Source organism: Poecilia latipinna, unplaced genomic scaffold (assembly GCF_001443285.1).
Source record: "Poecilia latipinna isolate Pla-1442-1.1 unplaced genomic scaffold, P_latipinna-1.0 Scaffold1284, whole genome shotgun sequence".
NCBI classification, from domain to species: domain Eukaryota; kingdom Metazoa; phylum Chordata; class Actinopteri; order Cyprinodontiformes; family Poeciliidae; genus Poecilia; species Poecilia latipinna.
In genome coordinates, this window is record NW_015113900.1 from 71616 (window position 1) to 92202 (window position 20587).

General features: G+C 39.1%; 1 protein-coding gene across 1 annotated transcript; it reads left to right on the forward strand.

The window, feature by feature from the left end:
* Positions 1-782: 782 nt before the first annotated feature.
* Positions 783-16422, forward strand: gsk3ab (glycogen synthase kinase 3 alpha b). The gene is made up of 11 exons (XM_015054886.1): positions 783-892; positions 1002-1187; positions 7932-8119; positions 8204-8287; positions 9394-9504; positions 12485-12615; positions 12733-12937; positions 14150-14245; positions 14375-14561; positions 14694-14771; positions 15901-16422. Exons 2-11 carry the CDS (start codon positions 1013-1015, stop codon positions 15966-15968), a joined length of 1323 nt encoding a protein of 440 aa, XP_014910372.1. The 5' UTR covers positions 783-892; positions 1002-1012; the 3' UTR covers positions 15969-16422.
* The last annotated feature ends 4165 nt before the right edge of the window (positions 16423-20587 follow it).

The window sequence follows — 20587 nt, forward strand, 5'->3', positions numbered from 1 at the left end:
CAGCGTCATGTGAGAATCACAAGCCAAACTTTGAGTCACAAACAAAAACTTAGAATAGCAAGAAAATATTTTTGATATGCACAAAGAAGTTTGTTTTGCCAAAAAAAAAAATTCACTTCATGAGTCAAAAATGTGTGATTTTAATTTTTCAAAATGTTTTTTAAGCAAAACTCAGTAGGCTTTTCTCATGGTGACATGCATTAACGATTACATTTTTGGTTTTGTTTTGTTTTGTTTTTTTCTTCTTCTTTTTTTCTCCAGTACCACATTAAAGTTTGATGCAGCTCTGCTTCCCTGAATGGACCATCTTCATCTCCACTGCAGTAGCAAACAGGCAGCTCTTTTTTTCATAGGTTACAGTACACTAATATGTTGCATTGTGCCCTTGTTTGTATTTTTAATAGTGTAATTCTGTAAAGACAATATGTCTGGTGGTCCAGCTCTGATTTACATATCTTGCTAAATTGCGGGTTTGAATATTGCAATACTTTTCTATAACAAAATAGATCTGCAGATAAAATACCTTACATATGCATAGTTGTATGCTCTATATAGAGATTTTCCTTAACTTTGATTGTATATGTCACAATTTTGTAATGTATCATTGTTTATGAAACTCTGAAAGCTGTGTGGCTTTGTTAATATTCTGTCCTAGAATGCAGTGAGATGTGACCCTTTTTTTGTTGAGCACCTGCCCCTTTAGTGGTCTCTGCACGGCCCTGGTGGCCCTAATCCTCTTCCGTAGATGATAATCTTCTATTCCGTTCTAAAAACTCAATTTCCCATAATCCATTGCAGTCTTTACGTCGTTGTGCGTCAACTCCCCAGTCCCCCCACCATCACTGTTCTACAGAGGAAGAAAGGGGGAGACGGGAAACCTATACTGAACGCTGTAAGTGTAATTTTTTAAAATTTATATCAAATATTACAACACGCACACATATGGCAGTGTGTCCGCCCGTGTTGCTGCTCTAAACATTCAACTGTGCCCTCGGCTCTAGTTCACACAAATATGAGCGGCAGCGGGCGGGCCAGGACCAGCTCATTCGCTGAGCCTCCCGGAGCTCCCGGATCTGCTGCAGCCGGTGCCGTATCGGCGGGGGCCGGCGGAAGCTCGACAGGAAAAACTGGGGCTTCACAAGCCAGTGGAAGCGGCTCGACGAGCTTTGGAAATTTGAAACTGCCCAGTAAGTTTTGTATTCACATTTATACGACCAGTGCGTCATACGTGACATTATGGGCATTGAAGGAATGTATTCTTTGAAAATAAAGGCGTCAAAGTAAATTTGATGTCGACTGTTGCTGGAGAGCTAAACATAGCAGTTAGCCGGATAGCCTTGTTTTTCACCGAGGTAGCGCTGCGATCAACGGCTTTCATCTGATAGCAATGTCGTTAGCTTTGCTGGCGAAAAGCTTAAACTAGTCACAGCTCAACGTTAACAAAAAAATTAATATTTTTTTAAATTGCCGAACAGTTCTTTGCCATTTGTATGTGAAGGATGGAAGTAGCTCAAGCTGAGAACATCATATTTTCTGCTATTTATATCAGAGGTGGATGCTAGCTACCTTGCTAACGTTTGGAAAAAGTGTTGGGAAAATTCACCTCTTAAGTTTTTCGTCGTCCTGAAATCTGGCTAATCTAATGGATACGTTTTCTCACACCGATATTATATCAGTACCAGATAGTTCACACGTCTTAACAGAATATAGATTGGCATGTTGGCAGAATGTTCCCAAGGAGGATTAAATGCTATTCAGATGATCCGAAGATCATTTATGTTTTCGAAAAATTAAGACCGCGACAGCATTTTAAAAGCTGACATTCTTGTATTTTGATGCATTTGTTTTATCGAAATCATAAGTTAAATTTTAATCCTCTAAAATATACATATATATATTAATATATATTGCAATCTCCCTCTTAATGCTCGGTCAGTTTGTTCACTTGAAACAAAAACAGACTTTATAACATTCATAATTAACATAGTAATTGAATTCTGTAATTCAGATGAAAATTATGTTCAATTTCAGATGGAAGCTGCACCAAATGCAGGCTAATTAGACATGCTGTAAGTGTCAGATCATCTGACAGTTACTTTACATTATTAAACTGTAATTTGTTGATTTGGAGGGAAAAGAAATCTCATTTACTACATCCAAATTTCATCACGTTCCTTTGGTATCTTACCTACAGGAATGGGAGAAAAAAATTAGACATAATATTCTGTATATGTTCACTTTATATTTTTGACATGAATTGTCAAATTGCATCCCATAATTGCAAATAAAAGCTATCTTACAGGAGACGAGAGTGATGTGATCATAACTTGCAGAACTAGAGCACAAACAACAGCCACAAAAAGCTGTATGTAGGAGGAAAAAAACTAATTTAATCTGAAAGAGCAACAAAATAACTTAAGTGATATAATTGTTGGTTAGAGATGACAAAATGGCAAAATAGTCTTATAAAAATATCTAATAAAGTTAGATGTTTTCATAAAAAAGTTAACCTGCAAATGTTTTTTTTTTCTTTTCAGTACTTAGATTAAATCTCAATTAATTACAATTTAGAAAGTAGATCATAATGGGCTCAAAACCATGAAGCTACGCTGGCATAAATATTCTTTAGAGATAATTGAAAGATGGATCTTTTATTTGCTATTTAACTGCTGCTTTGACGGTTTGTTAAATCTGGCGTTCCCTTAGGTAAGTTTGTGTGCAGACATGTAAATGTCATTTTCCTGCTTAGCTAAGGATTTGTACCCACAATATTACTTGTTGCTTTAAACAGGATGGTACAAAAGGGCAAAACTAACAGATCACTGTGTCACAATTTTAGTTCGAGCAACAAGCTGAAGCTCTAACAAAAAATGACCGTTTTATTTCAGAGTAAATTTCAGTTTTGGAAATTCTGTCAGAATATTATTTTAAAGGGTGAGAAATACTGCTGTATCGGTGTGGAATATGATTTTTTTATTTTTATTTTTTGTGAATTTGTCGTAAAGCAGAACTACCACTTAACTCTCAGCATTGGTAGTACTGCTACTACTACTAGTTTATTGATTTACTCTGTTTTTACTGGAATAGAAGTGACCTTTTATTTCCCTTATTGGGGAAATTCCGGTATATCACCAGCAAAGTGACAGGCAAATAAAATCATGCAGGTTCACACAAAGGTAAAATAAGTAAGACTATTCAAAAAATGAACATAAAATCACATGAAAACAGATGATTATTCAGAGCTTTCAAAACAAATGACACGCAGTAGCCAAAGGTGAACAATATGTTCACTAAAACCCTGAAAGAGAAGGATGAGATTTTCTAATATTGTGCTGCCTTCATTCCAGTAGTTAATGATGACGATAGTTATGTAAGTAAATTACATGAGCTCTCTGTTTAATTTCATTATCATTATCTGATGGAAGCCTGTACAGACCAGAAAGGTGTAAACTGTAATCTGTTTGTAAAATAATAAGCATTTTATACACTTTGTAGAATTAATTCTCCATGATTTAGCTATTTTTAGTATTTGTTCAAAAAAAAAAAAAATCTTGAATCATATTATCAGGATGACTAAAGTTAAATATTTTGGCTTTTAGTTGTGCAAGTTTTAATAACTGTAGTACTCTGTGGCATGGACTCATTTTATGGGGCCCTATTAATTATTAAATGCTGACTTATTCATTCTTATTTTCATCAGTCAGCATTTCTATGCATCAGTTTTCCACATCTTTATCTTTTTGGTAAGTTGTACAAAAATACTTTTCGGTTCAGTTGCCCAACGTTACCATAGCTTTTAAAAACTAAAATGTAGAAATCCTCAGCATGGGTAGTAAATCACAGTATCTTGTTTATCATGTAGCTATGTTTAATGTTGTGTAGCTACATGATTTATTTATTTTTATTTTTTAATAGTCATTGCAAAACAGAACATTGATGAGCCATAGCAGAAGAATAACTCGTCTAGAATTGTTTGTCTTTTTGTCATCAGATCAAAAAGACAAACTTTATGCCTGTGATCAGGCATAAAGTTGATCAGACTTCATAAAGTCTGCAGTGTGATCAGGTTACAGATTCTTTAAAGCCGGGTTCTTCGCTCAGGTCGGCTGTTAGAAGCTGCAAACTTATATCTCTGCTCTGATTGTTCAGTGTGACAGATGAGCTGAAACCTTCGATTTAACGCTCTTCAGACTAAAGATTAACTACAACCAATATCAAATAGTGTCAGAAGTTTTCTGGAAACGCCATGCAGTGTGACTGCTGCAGAACAGACTGGTTATCTTTTTGTTTTGTTTTTTTCCCTGTGTTATAAGTGCATCCTTGCCTGTCTCCTTTTATCTTCCAGCTTTATATTGACCCTGCACATCACAACTTGTTTCTCTGCACGATTTTTGAAATCTTTCAACTCATGTCAGGCTTGTGCTGCGACTTGGAGCCTCCATTGATCAAACTTGATGTCTGCTGCATCAAAGTGTTGCTCCACTGGAGCAGGATCTTGAAAATTCAATGTCTGAAACCCGTTTCTGTGCCCCTTCAGTCACTCCTGAACCATTTTTGCAGCACCTCACTTCATCCTGCAGAAACGGGTCTGGACCCATTTTGTCATCAGTAATATTCAGGTTAGTCTAGGCGATTCATGTCAAAATCAAAGAATGGGACGTTTTTAGGTTTTAGTCTTGAAATCTGAAGAACTTTTTTCCAGACTTATTTTGCCATTACCTTTGCCAAGAACAGATCTTTTAAAAATTGCTTTTCTATTTATCCATACCAACATATGTAAAACATTCACATACTTTTTCATAGCTTGAGTCAAGCTGATCTTTTGTTGCCTTAAACATTTACTTTAAATACAAACTCAGTTTGTCTGAGAAGCTTTTTCTATTTTCCTTAAAAAGACTTGTTTCCTACTCTCTAAAATCTCCCACTTTTATCCACGCTGGTGTCATAAATAGTGAGCGCAGTGATGGCAACCTTATAAACCAGACTGGTATTGTGAGTCACGACCAGTCCACTCTAAAACCTTTCATCAGTTCAGCCTTTAACAGCGCTCTGACTCAGGGGCAGCCACATTAGCTTCTGACCTCCTGCTTCTTTACATAAATCCAATCCCTGTAACTTCTATCTAATGTGGTATGTAGATTTCCTGTTTGGTGATGACAAAGCTATGTCTAATATTTGCAATCACCCTGAGACATGCATGCTAAAGTACTTGAATCAGCAGAGGTAGAGATAAATCTTGGCAACACAATATGTAGACTTAACAGCATCGAAGTAAAGGGAAATTAATCAATTCATCTTCAGTTGCTGTAATGTATTCTGCCGGTGGGTCAGTTAAAATGTTTTGTTCTGTTGAAAAGGCGAAAAACTTGTAGGTAAAGAAATTATAAAGCACTAATGACTTTACAGCAATTTATCTACGTCCTCCTGTCGTTAATTCATCATCCAACACTGCCAGGTAAGGTGCTGGAGGTCCACTAATGATAAAATATTAATAGTAATTTATCACACAACTGACAATCTTTTTATCAGCTTAAACGTGTGGTGAAGTTTTCTTTTGCTTACAAACAACTCCAGGGTAATTTTTCATGAAGTACAGGTGTAATGAAAGTCACCCTGCTCATCCATTTTCTTTAACTCGTCAAGTTAGAGAGCAGAGCTCGTCTCTGACAGCCGGGCAGAGCACTAATCTTTACATTTATTATTCAGGACACTATCATGCCACCGTTTCTTCATTTTTAATGTGCCCCCATTTGACTTAACGTTTTTTAAGAGAAGTGGTGGCTGTGCTGAAACGCCACACAAAGGGCCCGTTGAGTGGAGCAGTGATGGAGCGCTGCGCAGGCCCCACACATTGACTTATCTCAGCGCTGCTGACCCAAGGGATCAGATCTAGGCTAATCATGTGGGTATAATACAGGCTACTGGGAAGCTTTGGATAACTCTGCTATAAAAAGTTTAAATACGTAAAACCTAACAGTTGTGAAATGTCCTTTTATCTAATCTTGGTCATAATCCAGTCTCGAATCTTTACTGGAGAGTATTTTATCTCCTTGGCTCTATTTTACAACACAAATAGGAAAGAAATGTGGAAGGGTCTTGTTAAGACAAGCGAACTGAGCAAGCCCAGAAAATGTTGCACCTCTGGGTGTGCTGCTGTCCATGCAATGTCATTTCAGGCTCTGACAAGCCTGTTGGCAGTGGGCCTCTTATCTGCTGCTCCTCTCCTCCTGATGTTTTTTTTTTTTTTAAGGGGTTTCCTATTTGCCAAATCATTCCTGACCAAACACATGCACAGGCATAAAACACCACACAGCTATTTGACTCTAACCGGAACTGTCAGGAAGCGTTACATCTTCAGCATCTTCCTTTTCCCTGTTTTTGTCACGCAAGGTCAGACATCGGTCTGACCTCAACGTGTTTTTGGAAGCATTACCGAGACAAAAGATTTGATGCAGTTGTAGTCCTCCGGTTTTGGGTTTTTATGATGGATTTTGTCCCGATGGCGTCTCAGGAAGGAGGTCGTACAGAGGTTGGATTTGGATTCGGTTCTGCATTAATGCATGCCTCCAGACTGAAGGGTTTAGCCTCGTTTCACCCAGGTGAACAGGTGGAGAGCTGCAGGAAGTATCACTACCTCATTATCATCCAGCGAAGTCTCTGGAGCCAACATATAGGTTACAGCAATTAAATGAGATGCTCATCAAAGACTGTTCGTTATCAGGTGCAGAAACACATGGACAATTTAAACTTTCTCACTTCTGCTATGTTGGATTAACAAACTACAATGTGTTTTATGGAGATTTTAAATGATAGGACAATGTAAAGTAGTACATAAATGTGAATTTAGAGGAAAATGATACATATTTCCAGGACTGAGAAGCCTGAAGAAGAGTAGAATTAGCTTTCATCTATTTACTGACATTTGGTTTACCAAGAATTTTTTCCCTTCAATTTTTAAACTGGAAAAACTGAAGAACAAACAGTACAGTTGATTTTATGTTGTTTTATATTTAATTATTGTATTTTATCTTTGACTTGCCACATCACAACTCGATTTCCACATTTTATTATAAAGTATTTTGTGGACTTGCTGCACATGCTGGAAAAGGGCAATTTCACTACATTTTTAGAACCCAGACATCTTTAAAACCATTAAATTTGCGTAATGATTTTATCACTGAATGGACCACAGTTTCAAGGTTCTTAAACCGTGCTCTAATGGATCTGCTTTTGCTACAGTATACTTCAGTCTGTAAATAAAAATCCTTATGAGTCCACTAGAAAGAAAGAAGAAAAAATTAGGTTATGGCGTTAGATTTGAAAGAAGAGCAGGCTTATTTTGGTCCAGGTGGCAAAAAGCTTTGAAAGGCTCAATATCACAACATAAAGACAGTCTGTAGCAGCATTTTTTGGTTCACAGCTTATGGAAATGACATTGATTAGACCCCGTTAATATTCAGGCAGTTAAGGCTGCAGTAAATGACATTTTAAAAAAAGAAGAAGGTGTACTCTCTCATTCAAAGTATTTTACAAAAACTTCAGGAAGGTTCATAAAATATGGACAATTAAAAGGAAACATTTAGAATCCCTGTAGTTTCAAAATTAAACACCTTGATGAATCATTGCATCTTCCAACAAGTCTTTCGGGGAACGCCTCTACCACGTTTACCCATCTATAAACTGAACGTTTTGCCTCGAGCTCGAATGGAGAAAATCTGAACACAAATTTCTGCTGGAGGTTCCTACTTTCAAGGTTTTTCGCAGCCGCTGGAAAGGTTCTCTTCTGACGTTACTTTGTATGTAGCTGCATCAATCTCCTCTTCTCCTGTGCCTGCTGGAGAAGAACGCCCTCACATCATCATCAATTAACTTTCATTTCCGTCACAATGCGATTTATGCATGCTAAGTCGTTTCTGTTCTGCTGTCCACAGGAGACAGCGGCAAAGTGACGACGGTGGTAGCCACCCCCGGCCAGGGCCCTGACCGCCCGCAGGAAGTGTCCTACACAGACATAAAGGTCATTGGAAATGGCTCCTTTGGCGTGGTCTACCAGGCTCGCCTCATCGACACGCAGGAGATGGTGGCAATTAAGAAAGTTCTCCAAGATAAAAGGTTTAAGGTAAAACAGAGGAGCGCTGATTTGCTTAGACGACCACAAGAAAGTGTTTCCTGTCTTAGTGTCTGTTTTATTTTTCTCTTATAGAATAGGGAGCTGCAGATTATGAGAAAGTTGGACCACTGCAACATTGTGAGGCTACGCTACTTCTTCTACTCGAGCGGAGAGAAGGTGTGTCTGTGTTGACTTCATGTTTTATGTTGAAAGACATTTTTTGGTGGTAGCAGCAGCGGCAAGCTCCTACGCCCAGACAATTAATGTTTCATGAATCACCGGTGATTCATGTGCATGGTGAGGGCAAGGCGGTCGAACGGTGCATTAGTTTAAGCTTTTGTAGCCGCTTGGTTTAACACTTTGTGTTTAGATTTCAACTCTTGACTTTACAATGAACTTTACGAAACGTATTCAAGCAGATCGGTTTATTTGGGTCAAAACTTATCCTTGGATTAAGTTGTTTTTACTTTAGATAGGTTCAAAGTTTGTGCTGGTTTTAGCCCAGCATAGCTTCGTGTTTTAAAACTTTTTTGGAATGAAAATATTTTTAATAAGTATCTCGTGATCCAGTTTATAGTTTCACAATACCAACCCTTGTTGGCGATACTTTATTAAGAGCATTTTATTTGCTTGAATATAGTAAAATAATGCTACGTTGCTTCATTGTACAACCGACTTTGATCAATCACCAGTGACGGTATTAGATTTAATTTTTTTGTACAACAACAGATACCTGTAGCATGTTTACTATTTTGTTTTGATATGACTCTATGACAGCTTAATCTTGATATTTGGGGTCATAGTGGAATAAACTGAAACTTATGTAGCTAAAAATGTATATATTTTTACTTAATACTTTATTTAGATCACGCTACATAAGATACAGTTCCAAGGCAAAATACGTGATTAGGAATTGGATGAATAAATATGTTAATATTAAAATTGTGGCACAAATATAATGTTTCCTCAATCAATATGACTTGGACATTTATCCAAGTGTTACAGGACTTATGTGGTTAATCCTGTACATTAGTGGTGCTGAATAAAGGTTGGCGGTCAGACTCCTCATTCCCAGTCACATTCTGACCTGCAAGTGTTTGAAGAGGAAATGCTGCCATAAAAAAGCCCCCTGTGTTCGGGTTGCAGATCTGGAAAAACAAGTCTGGAGCGAAAAGAATGTAGCTTGTGACGTCACATCCTGCTCCTGAAGAATCTGTCAAGAAAATGCCTGTTTGACAGTGACTTGAGATTGTTTTCTCCTTTCTTTCACTTCTCTGCACCAGAAAGACGAGGTGTATTTGAATCTTGTGCTGGATTTCGTCCCAGAGACGGTGTACAGGGTGGCTCGGCACTTCAACAAGGCCAAGGCCATCGTTCCCATCATCTATGTTAAGGTGAGTCGAGGCTCAAATCACCCACATTGTGCTAAGAAGTCATTCCCACCCCCATCTGCAGGCCTCGGCAATTTTTTTTTTTTTTCGTTATTTCAGAATAGTTCAGGTTAAGTTTAATTGCATTAAAATTTATATAATTCTGATTTTTTCAATTTAGAAGGTGGCGGTGTGTATTTTTACCTGGTCTCTGCATCCTTTAAAAGTGTTAAGTTCATTTATCTAACATAAAAATGCCTCAACTTAATTTACAAAGTAAGTTGGTTTTTAACATTTTAATCACGGGTCTTAATTTTTTATTGGCAGGACTATTTAATGTCGTATATTCAGTGTGTTTTTTTCCCCCTCGCTGGACTTTTCTCTCTGGCAAAAGTTTGAGTTGCATTCAGACATCATCGTTGCTCTCTGTGACTCTAAATGTTGACTCACTGCTAACATTACATTGCTAGCTGGGAGCTTTTTTGCATCTTTAATGTGCAAGTGCAAATAAATTGCCAGTTGGCTGGACAAAATTTGTACATTTCTGTGAAGATATATGCATTAAATTCTATTCATTATTATTTTAAATTTGAGTCGGTGAAACCTTGATTTGCATTGCTCTGCATTTGTCTTAGAAACAGTCGAAATGTAAGATTGTGTTACTATTTCCGCACAACATAAATATTGCAAAATACTGTTTACAAAGAAACTGCTTCCCAAGTTGAATCTAAGTGTTTACATCCCTCTGACTGCAGCTTCAAATCCTAGCCTGGGAAATTGCTCTTAAAAGTACTTGCTGCTTTAAAGCAGATTGTAGTTATTATTATTTTTATTGTAAAATGGCATTTAGTATAAATCTTGAATATTTGTTTCCTCTCTGCTCTTCTGAGGATATAATGAACCCATAAGTCTGTTTGCTTTCACAGACGGCTCAGCAGGATAATGAAAGCAGAAAGAAAAGACGGACCCATGGGAGTTAATTGCTTGCAGTTCCCTTGGATTCCTGTGAAAACGCTGCTCATGTTGGTCTTTGTGTTTACTGCATATGAAGCAGCGGAGAGGACATTATAGATGTCTCATGGCCCATTTCCCCACCTCAGCCTGCTGCTCCCCTGAGGCGTCCACATGCACGCTGATCTCCCTCTCTTTTCTTCCCTGACGTCCTTTTCTTCCTTCTCTGACATATTTCCGTCGTGTCACTGCCAGAGTCTTTTTTTTTTCTTCTTCCCTCCCATGTTTTTACCATGTTTCCTTTTGTTTAGCTTCTCTTCCAAGCCCTTCTGCCCTCTCATTAACAGCCGTCATTTCTCATCCCTCAGTCATCTTGTCCCCCATTATTTTATAATCCACTCGGCCTGCTGTCAAGGCGCCCCGTGGGCAATAATGGCGATAATTATGACGATGACTGCAGTCATCATTTGTCATGTTAAGATGCTTCCTGCCTGCAATTCGCAGATGCAGCAGAAGATTGCCAACTTCATTGTATTGTCATATTTCAGATTTGAGGCTGACATCACCGACCTAGATGTGAGGACACATGTCAGAAGATTTAGACGGGGACGGTTTCACTTCTTCTGGGAGAATTTTCCCCGCCATGCTATTTCGGTGTAGAAATGTGTTACTGCAGGCTTCATCACAATCCACACAATGTTCACTTAAACCGTTTTCATGTAGCCCAACATGGACGAAGGGAATATTTGGTCTGTTTCTCATGAAGTCTGTCAGCTGCTTTCTTCAGAACTGGATCATGGTGACACATCCAGCTCAGCTGTGATTGGCACCCACTAGGAAATAATTTTTTGGTTGTGAAATTTTAAAACAAAAGCGATTTAGTTTAAACGTTTAGGGGATCATTCTTAGTAGTATCTTTCATTTATTTTATATACTGGATCTTATCTCTGGGGTGAGTAGGACAGAGTATTTTCATTTTGTTTACTGATAAACTATATATTTTTGACGTCTTAGTAGTTTAGATAACATTAAGGGTGCCTTTTTTTGTCAAATAACTAACATTTATCGGTGCCTGAAAATAATATTCTGCGTGGAACAAGCAGTTCATACCCTGGTTTCCCATGATGACTCAAAAGTGTTTGTATATTTGAGTGTGAAACAGCTTTTGTTTAACTGAAATGCTTCACAGGGACTGCAGCAGTGCAAACATTTGTGTTGACAGCTCAGTTGTTCCTGGCCTCCTGTGTAATGAGGGAAGGAGCGCTCACTCCAGGTAGCAGCCCGTCAGTGGGAGAGCACGCAAACATGAGCACGGAGCATGTAGGTTCTCCTAAAACATGCTTCGTCTCCAGAGACCCAGGCTCTGGGGAGCAGGAGAGGCAGAGATTTCTCTCTCTTATATCTCGCTGTTCAGAGCTTTAAAAAAAAAAAAAAATCCAAGTGGTCTTTAATAAGCGGCTCTATCTAGGCCTGTCATAATAACAAATTCTCCTTAACGATAAATTGTCCCAGAAATTATAGCGCTAAATGATAATATTGTTGCTTTGAAACCATTTTCAAGTAATACATTCATAATGGCAGAATAAAGTACTGTTCACTCTCTCGACCACCGATAAACTTTAATTTTGTGGGGGAGAAATACTCCACACTGGAGCCGGAAGACATTTCATCTATCTAAAATAAAACACAACCACCAAACTAGACTTGTAAACCATTGAAAATGAGAAGTCTGAAGATTTTCCTTTTTCAAATATGTTAAAGCGTGGTAATGTCATATTTGCGGTTATTTAGTCATTCAAATATTCTGATTACATAAATGTTTACTTTTGATGATTATGTACAGAAGTAAACTTGACAAATCTGCACCCAGCTGTTATTTTTTTCCGCGAAATCCCAACAGATAATTAGTTTTTATATTAATCCTCCCATTTTTTTTATTTTATTTTAACGCTGCAACATGGGAAAAGAAAATTGCATTTTTACTTGTTTTTCCATAATTGGTGAGACTGGCTGCTTGTTTAACTCTGTGATTGTTTCTGTCTGCCCCTCTCAGGTGTACATGTACCAGCTGTTTCGCAGTCTGGCTTATATCCATTCCCAGGGCGTTTGTCACAGAGACATAAAGCCTCAGAACCTCCTGGTAGACCCAGAGACGGCCATCCTCAAGCTTTGTGACTTTGGCAGGTTGGAAAGTCGCTTCATTGTTTAGTTCTTTTTTTTGATTGCTGACTTTTAACAAAACAATTTTATTGTCTCTGACTGTCTCTTGTTTTCCCCCCTCACTCTTCAAAAACTGCGCAGTGCAAAGCAGCTAGTTCGAGGGGAGCCGAATGTGTCCTATATTTGCTCACGGTACTACCGTGCCCCAGAGCTCATATTCGGCGCCACCGACTACACGTCCAACATCGACATCTGGTCGGCCGGCTGCGTGTTAGCCGAGCTGCTGCTGGGCCAGCCCATCTTCCCCGGGGACAGCGGTGTGGACCAGTTAGTAGAGATCATTAAGGTACCGCCGCTCTGATGTCGTCTGGACAGAAAAGCTAACAAACCAGTTGATAACATGTTGCGTTAACGTACCACATGCAGGTTACCGTAGTGATAGAATGGGGGTTTTTTGAATAAGAAGTTTGTAATTCTGTTTAAATGTGTGTGCAAATCACATAGTTTAAAGCAAAATAATGAGTTTTTAGAAACAGCAGCTTATTAATTGATGTTAATAACCTGAAGTTAATAGAGTAGTTGGAAAAAAAATGGGTTTTGACTTGAGACAGGAAAATAGGAGGGTGTTTGTTTTTGCTTTATAAAATAATTTAATATGGTGACATTTTTTGTGGAAACGGCAGCTGAGGAAATGGTTTATTGTCAAACCGAGGAGACGGATGTAGATCTATTAATGCGTATATTTATCTAGTTAGTAAACCCAGTTCTTTCTACAACTTTTCCTTCAACTCTAATTGGTGAACTTAGCGAGGACATTTTTCTCCTACGTCTACAGACTTTATAACTCTCTTTCTGAGCAGATGGCTTTGTTTCAAAATCTGTTTCATCATTCAACACGACCTTCCTCCTTCACTACTATATTCCTCCAGTCTTGCTTTCCCTCCTTGTCTTTCACTTGGTCTTTTTCTCTTACCTTTGCCATTCCTTCCTTCCACACCATGTTCTTCCTTTCTTTGTTTTTACTTGCATTTCTTTCCCTCATTGTGCCCTCCCTTTCATACTTGGTTTCCTTTCTTTTGTTACTTTCTTGTGTGCTTCCTTACTTCCTTCCTGTTTCTTTTCTTCATGTTCTGTGTCTAAAGTGTAGGAATCCGCTATAAATTCATGGTGTTCTTTTGCAGTTTCTAAATATATTTATTGAGGACTTTGGGAAGTTGAGTCTGGAATTTGTACATGAAAATATGTAGGAACCCTGAGTTTGAATCATAAAACAATCATGGAAAAAAACGAAATTTGAAAAAAAAAAACAAAAAAAAAAAAAAAAAAACATGGGAGTCAAAAATAAACAGCTACCAGTCAGGAGTGGAACGAGTCTATGAAACTTTTCTGATTACCGCTTTGTTACAAGAAGGAGGAGGTTTAATTTTTTTTTTTTTTTTGCAAGAGGCGTTTTGTCAACAATTGGTCAATATATGTAATGCACCATATAAATGGAAACCTTAATATAACTTTTTTTAATGGTCTTGATTGGTAACAAGTAATTTTCCATCCTTTTCAGGTTTTGGGGACGCCGACGAGGGAGCAGATCCGGGAGATGAACCCAAACTACACAGAGTTTAAATTCCCACAGATCAAAGCACATCCTTGGACAAAGGTTTGCTTTCTTCTGACTTCATACAATTAAACTTTTAAATCTCTGCCTATTTCCCCCCCAAATTTCCAGTTGCTTCTCTTTTGACGGGTTTTGTCTGTACACTGATGCTGACCTCCTCTCTCCTCTCAGGTGTTTAAGCCTCGCACCCCACCAGAGGCCATCGCCCTCTGCTCCCGCCTGCTGGAGTACACCCCCGTTTCCAGACTGTCTCCTCTGGAAGCGTGTGCGCACGCCTTCTTCGATGAGCTACGTCAGCCCAACACCCGCCTGCCCAGCGGACGGGAACTGCCGCCCCTTTTCAACTTCAGTCCTGTTGGTCAGTTCATTTCTGCCCTCTGCGTTCAGCCTGACCGTTTGGCAATTTACACTCGCATCATAAGTTAGCAGCCGCTGTTGTTTAATCGACTGTTTTATCTGTAATTGACAATTTGTTCCTCTCTGCTTTCAGAGCTGTCCATTCAGCCCCAGTTGAACTCCACACTCATTCCTCCTCACGCTCGTGCACAGACATCGCCTGCCTCACACGGTACAGTTAGCCGCTTTGCTTCTGCTTTCCACTTTGGTCCAACTGCATTTGTTTCTGTTTAAAGTGAAATCAAACATGGATAGATGTGAATGTTAACAGCAGCATGAAAGTCATTCATTTTGGCCTTTTAATGAATCATTTGAACCATTTTTCAGGGTGGAGTAAAAATAAAAATAAAAAATAAAAAAGCAAATAACCTGAATTATTGTCAAAAGTGAGAATTGTAAACGGAGAACCTTAATAAACGTTTAAGTCTCCCATAGCAAGTTGATCAGCAAGCAACTTGCTAATATAGCAACATAGCAAATTATCCTGAACTATAATTCAGGATAGTTGAGCCGTCTTTTTGGCAGAAAGAGTTTAATTTCACCCATTAGTTGGTTTTATGTGCAGACCGTTTTAGTTTTGTCCTTATATTTTTAATGCGGTTGAGGTCACGGCTATTACACTAGCTTGACGTAAACCTGCTTTATTCTTTTCTAAACCAGTTGTGATGTGTTTGGGATTATTGTCTTGCAGGATTATTTAGTTCTGTCCAAATTTCAAACCATCTGACCCAAACTATCGAAGTTGGTCAGGATTTTTGGGAAAAGCCCAGGATCACAACAGGCCGACATTTGGCTTCTATAAACACACTGACCACATGCTGAAAACTAATCATGATTTCGCTAAAAGAGTGAAAAATATCAAACAATTTAAAGAAGCTCTACTATAAAGAATGGATGGATATAGGTGGAAACAGCAGCATAAAGACTCACAGTTCACTGAAACAACACATTCAGACTAGTAATTAAGCAAAAACTGTAAAAAAAAAAAAAAAAAGATAAAAAATCTTTGTCCGTAATGTTGCTGCGTTTGGTTCAAATTATTGCAAAAAATTTCTAATCCTTAGTTGAATTATTTGAATCTATCACTAACATGCTAAAAGCTTGTGAAATGCTGGAAATCGCTCTGAAAAATGCAACAGAGGATGTTTGTTGCATCTTCATTCCACCCTGAAAAAACAACAAAAAAAAACACCTTCAGCTTCAAATTAATGACTTTTATGGCAGAGATGAGAGGATGTGAACCGACTGCAGCGTGTTCGAAATCTGACCTGTGAATAGTAATTCTGGCTTTTCCCCTGCAGAGGGCAGCGTGTCGGACAGTACCGCCCAGCCCAGCTCAGCACCCGGATCCATCAACAACAGCACCTGAGCATCCATCCCTCTATCACAAATTTCAGTTTCGTCTTCCCCAATTATTTCTTCCTCCCCGCCCCCACATCCTTTTTTTTTTCTTCCCCCTGCTCCTCTCCCTCTAAAAACTTCGTCCAGGCTCCAACCTTTAAAGTAGAAAAAGATAACCAAACTCACTCAACTTAAACGCTCTGCATTTGTATCTTTTCCAAAACTATTCCTGTAGAAAGCGGCTGCTGCGGCCGCTTGCTTCATGAAGCTGTGGGTTGTTTTATCGGCGTTTTGTAGCTGCCCTTTGGTTTAATGGAAGCTGCAGTTCAAATGGGCGAATAAAAAGTCAAAGTCGGTAGGATAAGGAGAAGTCTTCTACACATTCTGGGGTTTCTGTATTGAAATCAACAGCTGACTTTTATTATTCTTTTTTTCTTTTTTAAATGTATTTAATTTGCATTAAAATATTTTAGAAATGGCCACTGATTTGACTTTTGATTGGCTTTGGAGTTGAGATGACGAGGAGTATTCACAGCTTGATTTTTGACAATCATCCCAACCAGAGCTCAGCGTTTATAGAAGATCCTCTTCCGTTGCTTTCCAAAAATGTCCAAACAGTTATTTTAACATTATAGTCTCTCACCGGAGAAACCTTTTAAACGAGAGCTGGTTTTAATGATAGTACAGAAACTGAGCGCCACTGCTGTTTACCGCTTTGTTTTCGTGCTTTAGCTCCTTAAACTGCCTTTTTTTTTTTCCCTGCGACGAGGAGGAAGCGTGTTTGAGCAGAGTTTGCGCTGCTTCAGGTTTGTCGTTTATAAGCTTCGTTTGTCAAGCTGGAAAAGCGGAGTGGTTGGTGTTGATTCTCAGTAAGTATTGCACATCTCCAGGCGGGAGTGGAAGGAAGCAAAGGGGCCAGTTTTTAACGTCGCACAGAGGAGAGAGAGCCTCTGCCGCGGGGCTACGGTCGCATCTAAAACACGAGCCTCGGCGCCTGCCACGCGTCGAGGCGCAGCGCCGCGTTAATTATGTTGCTGTACAGTGTTGCGTCTCACATCGGCTCGATTATGTTAAAAGACTGACATCAGGTGCAGGGGGCCGCTCATATCATGTTGCTCTTTGAATGCATTGCTAAGCTAACAGTCCGCTGTCAGTACGAGATGGGTTTCTTTCTTTCGGAAAAAGACAAAAAAAGACAAAAAAAAACAAAAACAACATAGACGTGCATGTTCAGTTCAAGCTGACCCGACTGATATGTTATAATCTGACCAGATGTTATGCTCAAACCCCCTGGAAAATCCCGACAGCTTTCGGAGCCTCCCCCTCTTCCATTCCTCCTCTTCCTCCCACTTTTCCCTCCTTTTTTTCACAGCTGAACTGTAAATATATCAAGTACCTTTTATTTTGTTATTTTTTGTTATTATTGTTATTATATTGTTGTTCTTGTAATTTTCTTTTCTTTTCTGTAGTAGACCGGCCCAGCAGCAGCAGCAGCCGGACTGTTTATCCTCAGTCGCAGTCTGTAAATACAGTTTCATTTCAGTCCCTTGTTCAGAAAGGGGAGAAAAACAGAACAAAATGTTTCATTTTTATTCTCTCTCTTCCTCCATTCCTCGCCTCCACTTTCCCTCGTCCTCCATTAATGTTGTCATGACTGTTTTATTTATTGTACTGTTTTTAGGGGAGGGCTGGGGACTTTCTCATTGGATTTTTATTTTTCAAATCCAAGTTGGTTCTGTCAGATGCAAAATAATTTCACATCCAAGATACTGTACTGATTTACGGTCCTGTATGTATGCAGGTGCACTTGCGAACCGATTCTGGTTTTCCATTAAACTTCAATGTGAAGGGAATGTTACAAGCCTCTGTATACGTGGGGCCCGTATGTGTGTGTGTGTGTGTTTTAGGGAGTGGATGTGGGCACAAATCAAATTGTGTGTATGTGTGTGTGGAGGAAAAGGGAAAAACGAATCAATCTAGAAGACATGTATCATCTCCTTTGTCTGACGGTGAGCTGTTTTTGCTTTCTGTGTGTAAAAGTTTTGACCTGTCAGTCAAGTTTGTAATCTTCACAGATGGAAAGTTTGAGCAGGGAATGTGTGTGTGTGTGCGTGTGTGTGTGTGGCGCGCTGACTGACCATAAACGTTCTCCTACATGAAGAGCTAGCTAATCATGTTTTTTTTAATCCCCCCGCAATTTCCTGAGTTGTGACACTTTATTTGCGGTGACCCTTTTATTGCCCCTTTTTTTTAAGAGGGTAACATGTCATTACTGGGGACAGTGCCGTTTGATAAAGGAGATGATGATGATGAAAAATGAGGGATGGAGGGAGAGAGACAGTTTTTGTTTGTTGGTATAAATAATTAAACTCATTAATAAAGTGATGAAACTGTCTCTGCTTCACATTCATAACTGACTGGCTTCTGAAATACAGTCATGGCAGAGGATGCACCATGTAATGACACCAGGTGATTGTGTTTTTATCACAAAGAAGTACAAAATTACCGTAAGTTACATGGCCGGCCACATTTCTCGGATTTTGGGATTTTTGTGATCAATTTAAATAATTTTGGAGCGACTACCTTAGCGAACAAGTTGCAGAAGTTTACATTTATTGTGGGTAATCGTAGTTAAAAAGATGCATTACTTATGTAGTTAAGAAATTTAAATATTTTGGTGTCTAATTCATTTTTTGTTCATCTGTGGGAAAGAGTGTGAGTTAATTGGACTTTTTGCAAACAGAAGAGACTAAAATGTGTTTATCTTAATGTGAGACACCTTATCCCTTAAATTAGGAGTCTGCAATAGTGTATAGTGATTTTTAGAGCCTCGTGTGACACTTTAGGCCATCTTAAAAAACTAATAATGATTCTGGGCCAAACTGATTTAAATATAAAAGTAATTCTATACATTTTAGATGATTTTTTTTTATTATTATTTCTAACATTGTAGCTTAGCAGTTATTCTTCAGGAATCATGCAGATGACTGGGACTTGTCCAGTAAAGATGAAGTGTGCGATTAATGGTCGTCATGTGGATAAGTTCACCCACCTGAGCTGTGGATCCTGGCAGCTCCTCCAGACTTCCCACCGGCCTCTTGGCTGGTTGTATTATAAATGTTCTCTTTGCACCGGACAGTTCAGGTGGATGGCCATGTTGGTAAGTTGTGCCATACACTTCAAAGCTGTTTTATAACCCAGTCCTATTTAAACTTCCTGCTTCTTGGTCTTCATGATGCTGATTGTTCACTAATGTCCTCTTAACAAACCTCTGAGGCTTTAACAGAACAGCTGCATTTCTACTACAAACCGGATTCCAAAAAAGTTGGGACACTAAACATATTGTGAATAAAAACTGAATGCAATGATGTGGAGATGGCAAATGCCAGTATTTTATTCGTAATGGAACATAGATGGCAGATCAAAAGTTTAATCTGAGTAAATGTAACATTTTAAAGGAAAAATATGTTGATTAAAAATTTCAGTGTCTACAAATCCCAAAAAAGTTGGGACAAGTAGCAATAAATGGCTGGAAAAAGGAAATTGAACATATAACAAACCAATTAACACTAATTAGGTCAATTGACAACATGATTGGGTATAAAAATAGTTTCTTAGCGTGTCAGTGTCTCTCTGAAGCCAAGATGGTAAGAGGATCACCAATTCCACCATTGTTGTGCAGAAAGATAGTACAGCAATAGCAGAATGGTGTTACCCAGCGTAAAATAGCAAAGACTTTTAAGTTATCAACTGTACATAACATCATCAAAAGATTCAGAGAATTTGGCACAATCGCTGTGCGTAAGGGTCAAGGCCGTAAAACTCTACTGGATGCTCGTGATGTCCGGGCCCTTAAACGTCACTGCACCTCAAACAGGAATGCCACTGTCAAGGAAACAACAGCATGGGCTCAGGAATACATCCAGAAAGCATCGTCGGTGAACACAATCCACCGTCCCATCCGCGCTGCCAGCTGAAACTCTACAGTGCAAAGTGGAAGCCATTTCTAAGCAGCTCCACAAGCTCAGCCGTTTGCACTGGTCCAGGAGTCATTTAAAATGGAGTGAGGCAAAATGGACGACTGTTCTGTGGTCAGATGAGTCACGATTTGAAGTTCTTTATGGAACACTGGGACGCCATGTCATCCGGACCAGAGAGGACAAGGATAACCCAAGTTGTTATCAACGCTCCGTTCAGAAGCCTGCATCACTGATGGTATGGGGTTGCATGAGTGCTGGTGGCCTGGACAGCTTGAATGTCTGGAAAGGCAGCATTAATGCAGAGAACTATGTTCAGGTTGTAGAACAACATATGCTCCTATGTAGACGTCATCTCTTTCAGGGAGGACCCTGCATTTTTCAACAAGATAATGCCAGACCACATTCTGCAGCAATCACAACATAATGGCTACGTAGGAGAAGGATCCAGGTACTGAAATGTCCAGCCTGTCCAGAAAGTCCAGATCTTTCACCTATAGAGAACATTTGGCGCATCATAAAGAGGAAGGTGCGACAAAGAAGGCCCAAGACGATTGAACAGTTAGAGGCCTGTATTAGACATGAATGGGAGAGCATTCCTATTTCTAAACTTGAGAAACTGGTCTCCTCTGTCCCCAGACGTCTGTTGAGTGTTGTAAGGGGAGATGCC

Bases quoted from the DNA above. Each gene is read 5' to 3' on its own strand.
- gsk3ab (XM_015054886.1), top strand. From the start codon at position 1,013: ATGAGCGGCAGCGGGCGGGCCAGGACCAGCTCATTCGCTGAGCCTCCC. The intron at 1,188-7,931 runs GTAAGTTTTGTA...TGCTGTCCACAG, and splicing joins TGGAAATTTGAAACTGCCCA to GAGACAGCGGCAAAGTGACG. The intron at 8,288-9,393 runs GTGTGTCTGTGT...TCTCTGCACCAG, and splicing joins TCTACTCGAGCGGAGAGAAG to AAAGACGAGGTGTATTTGAA.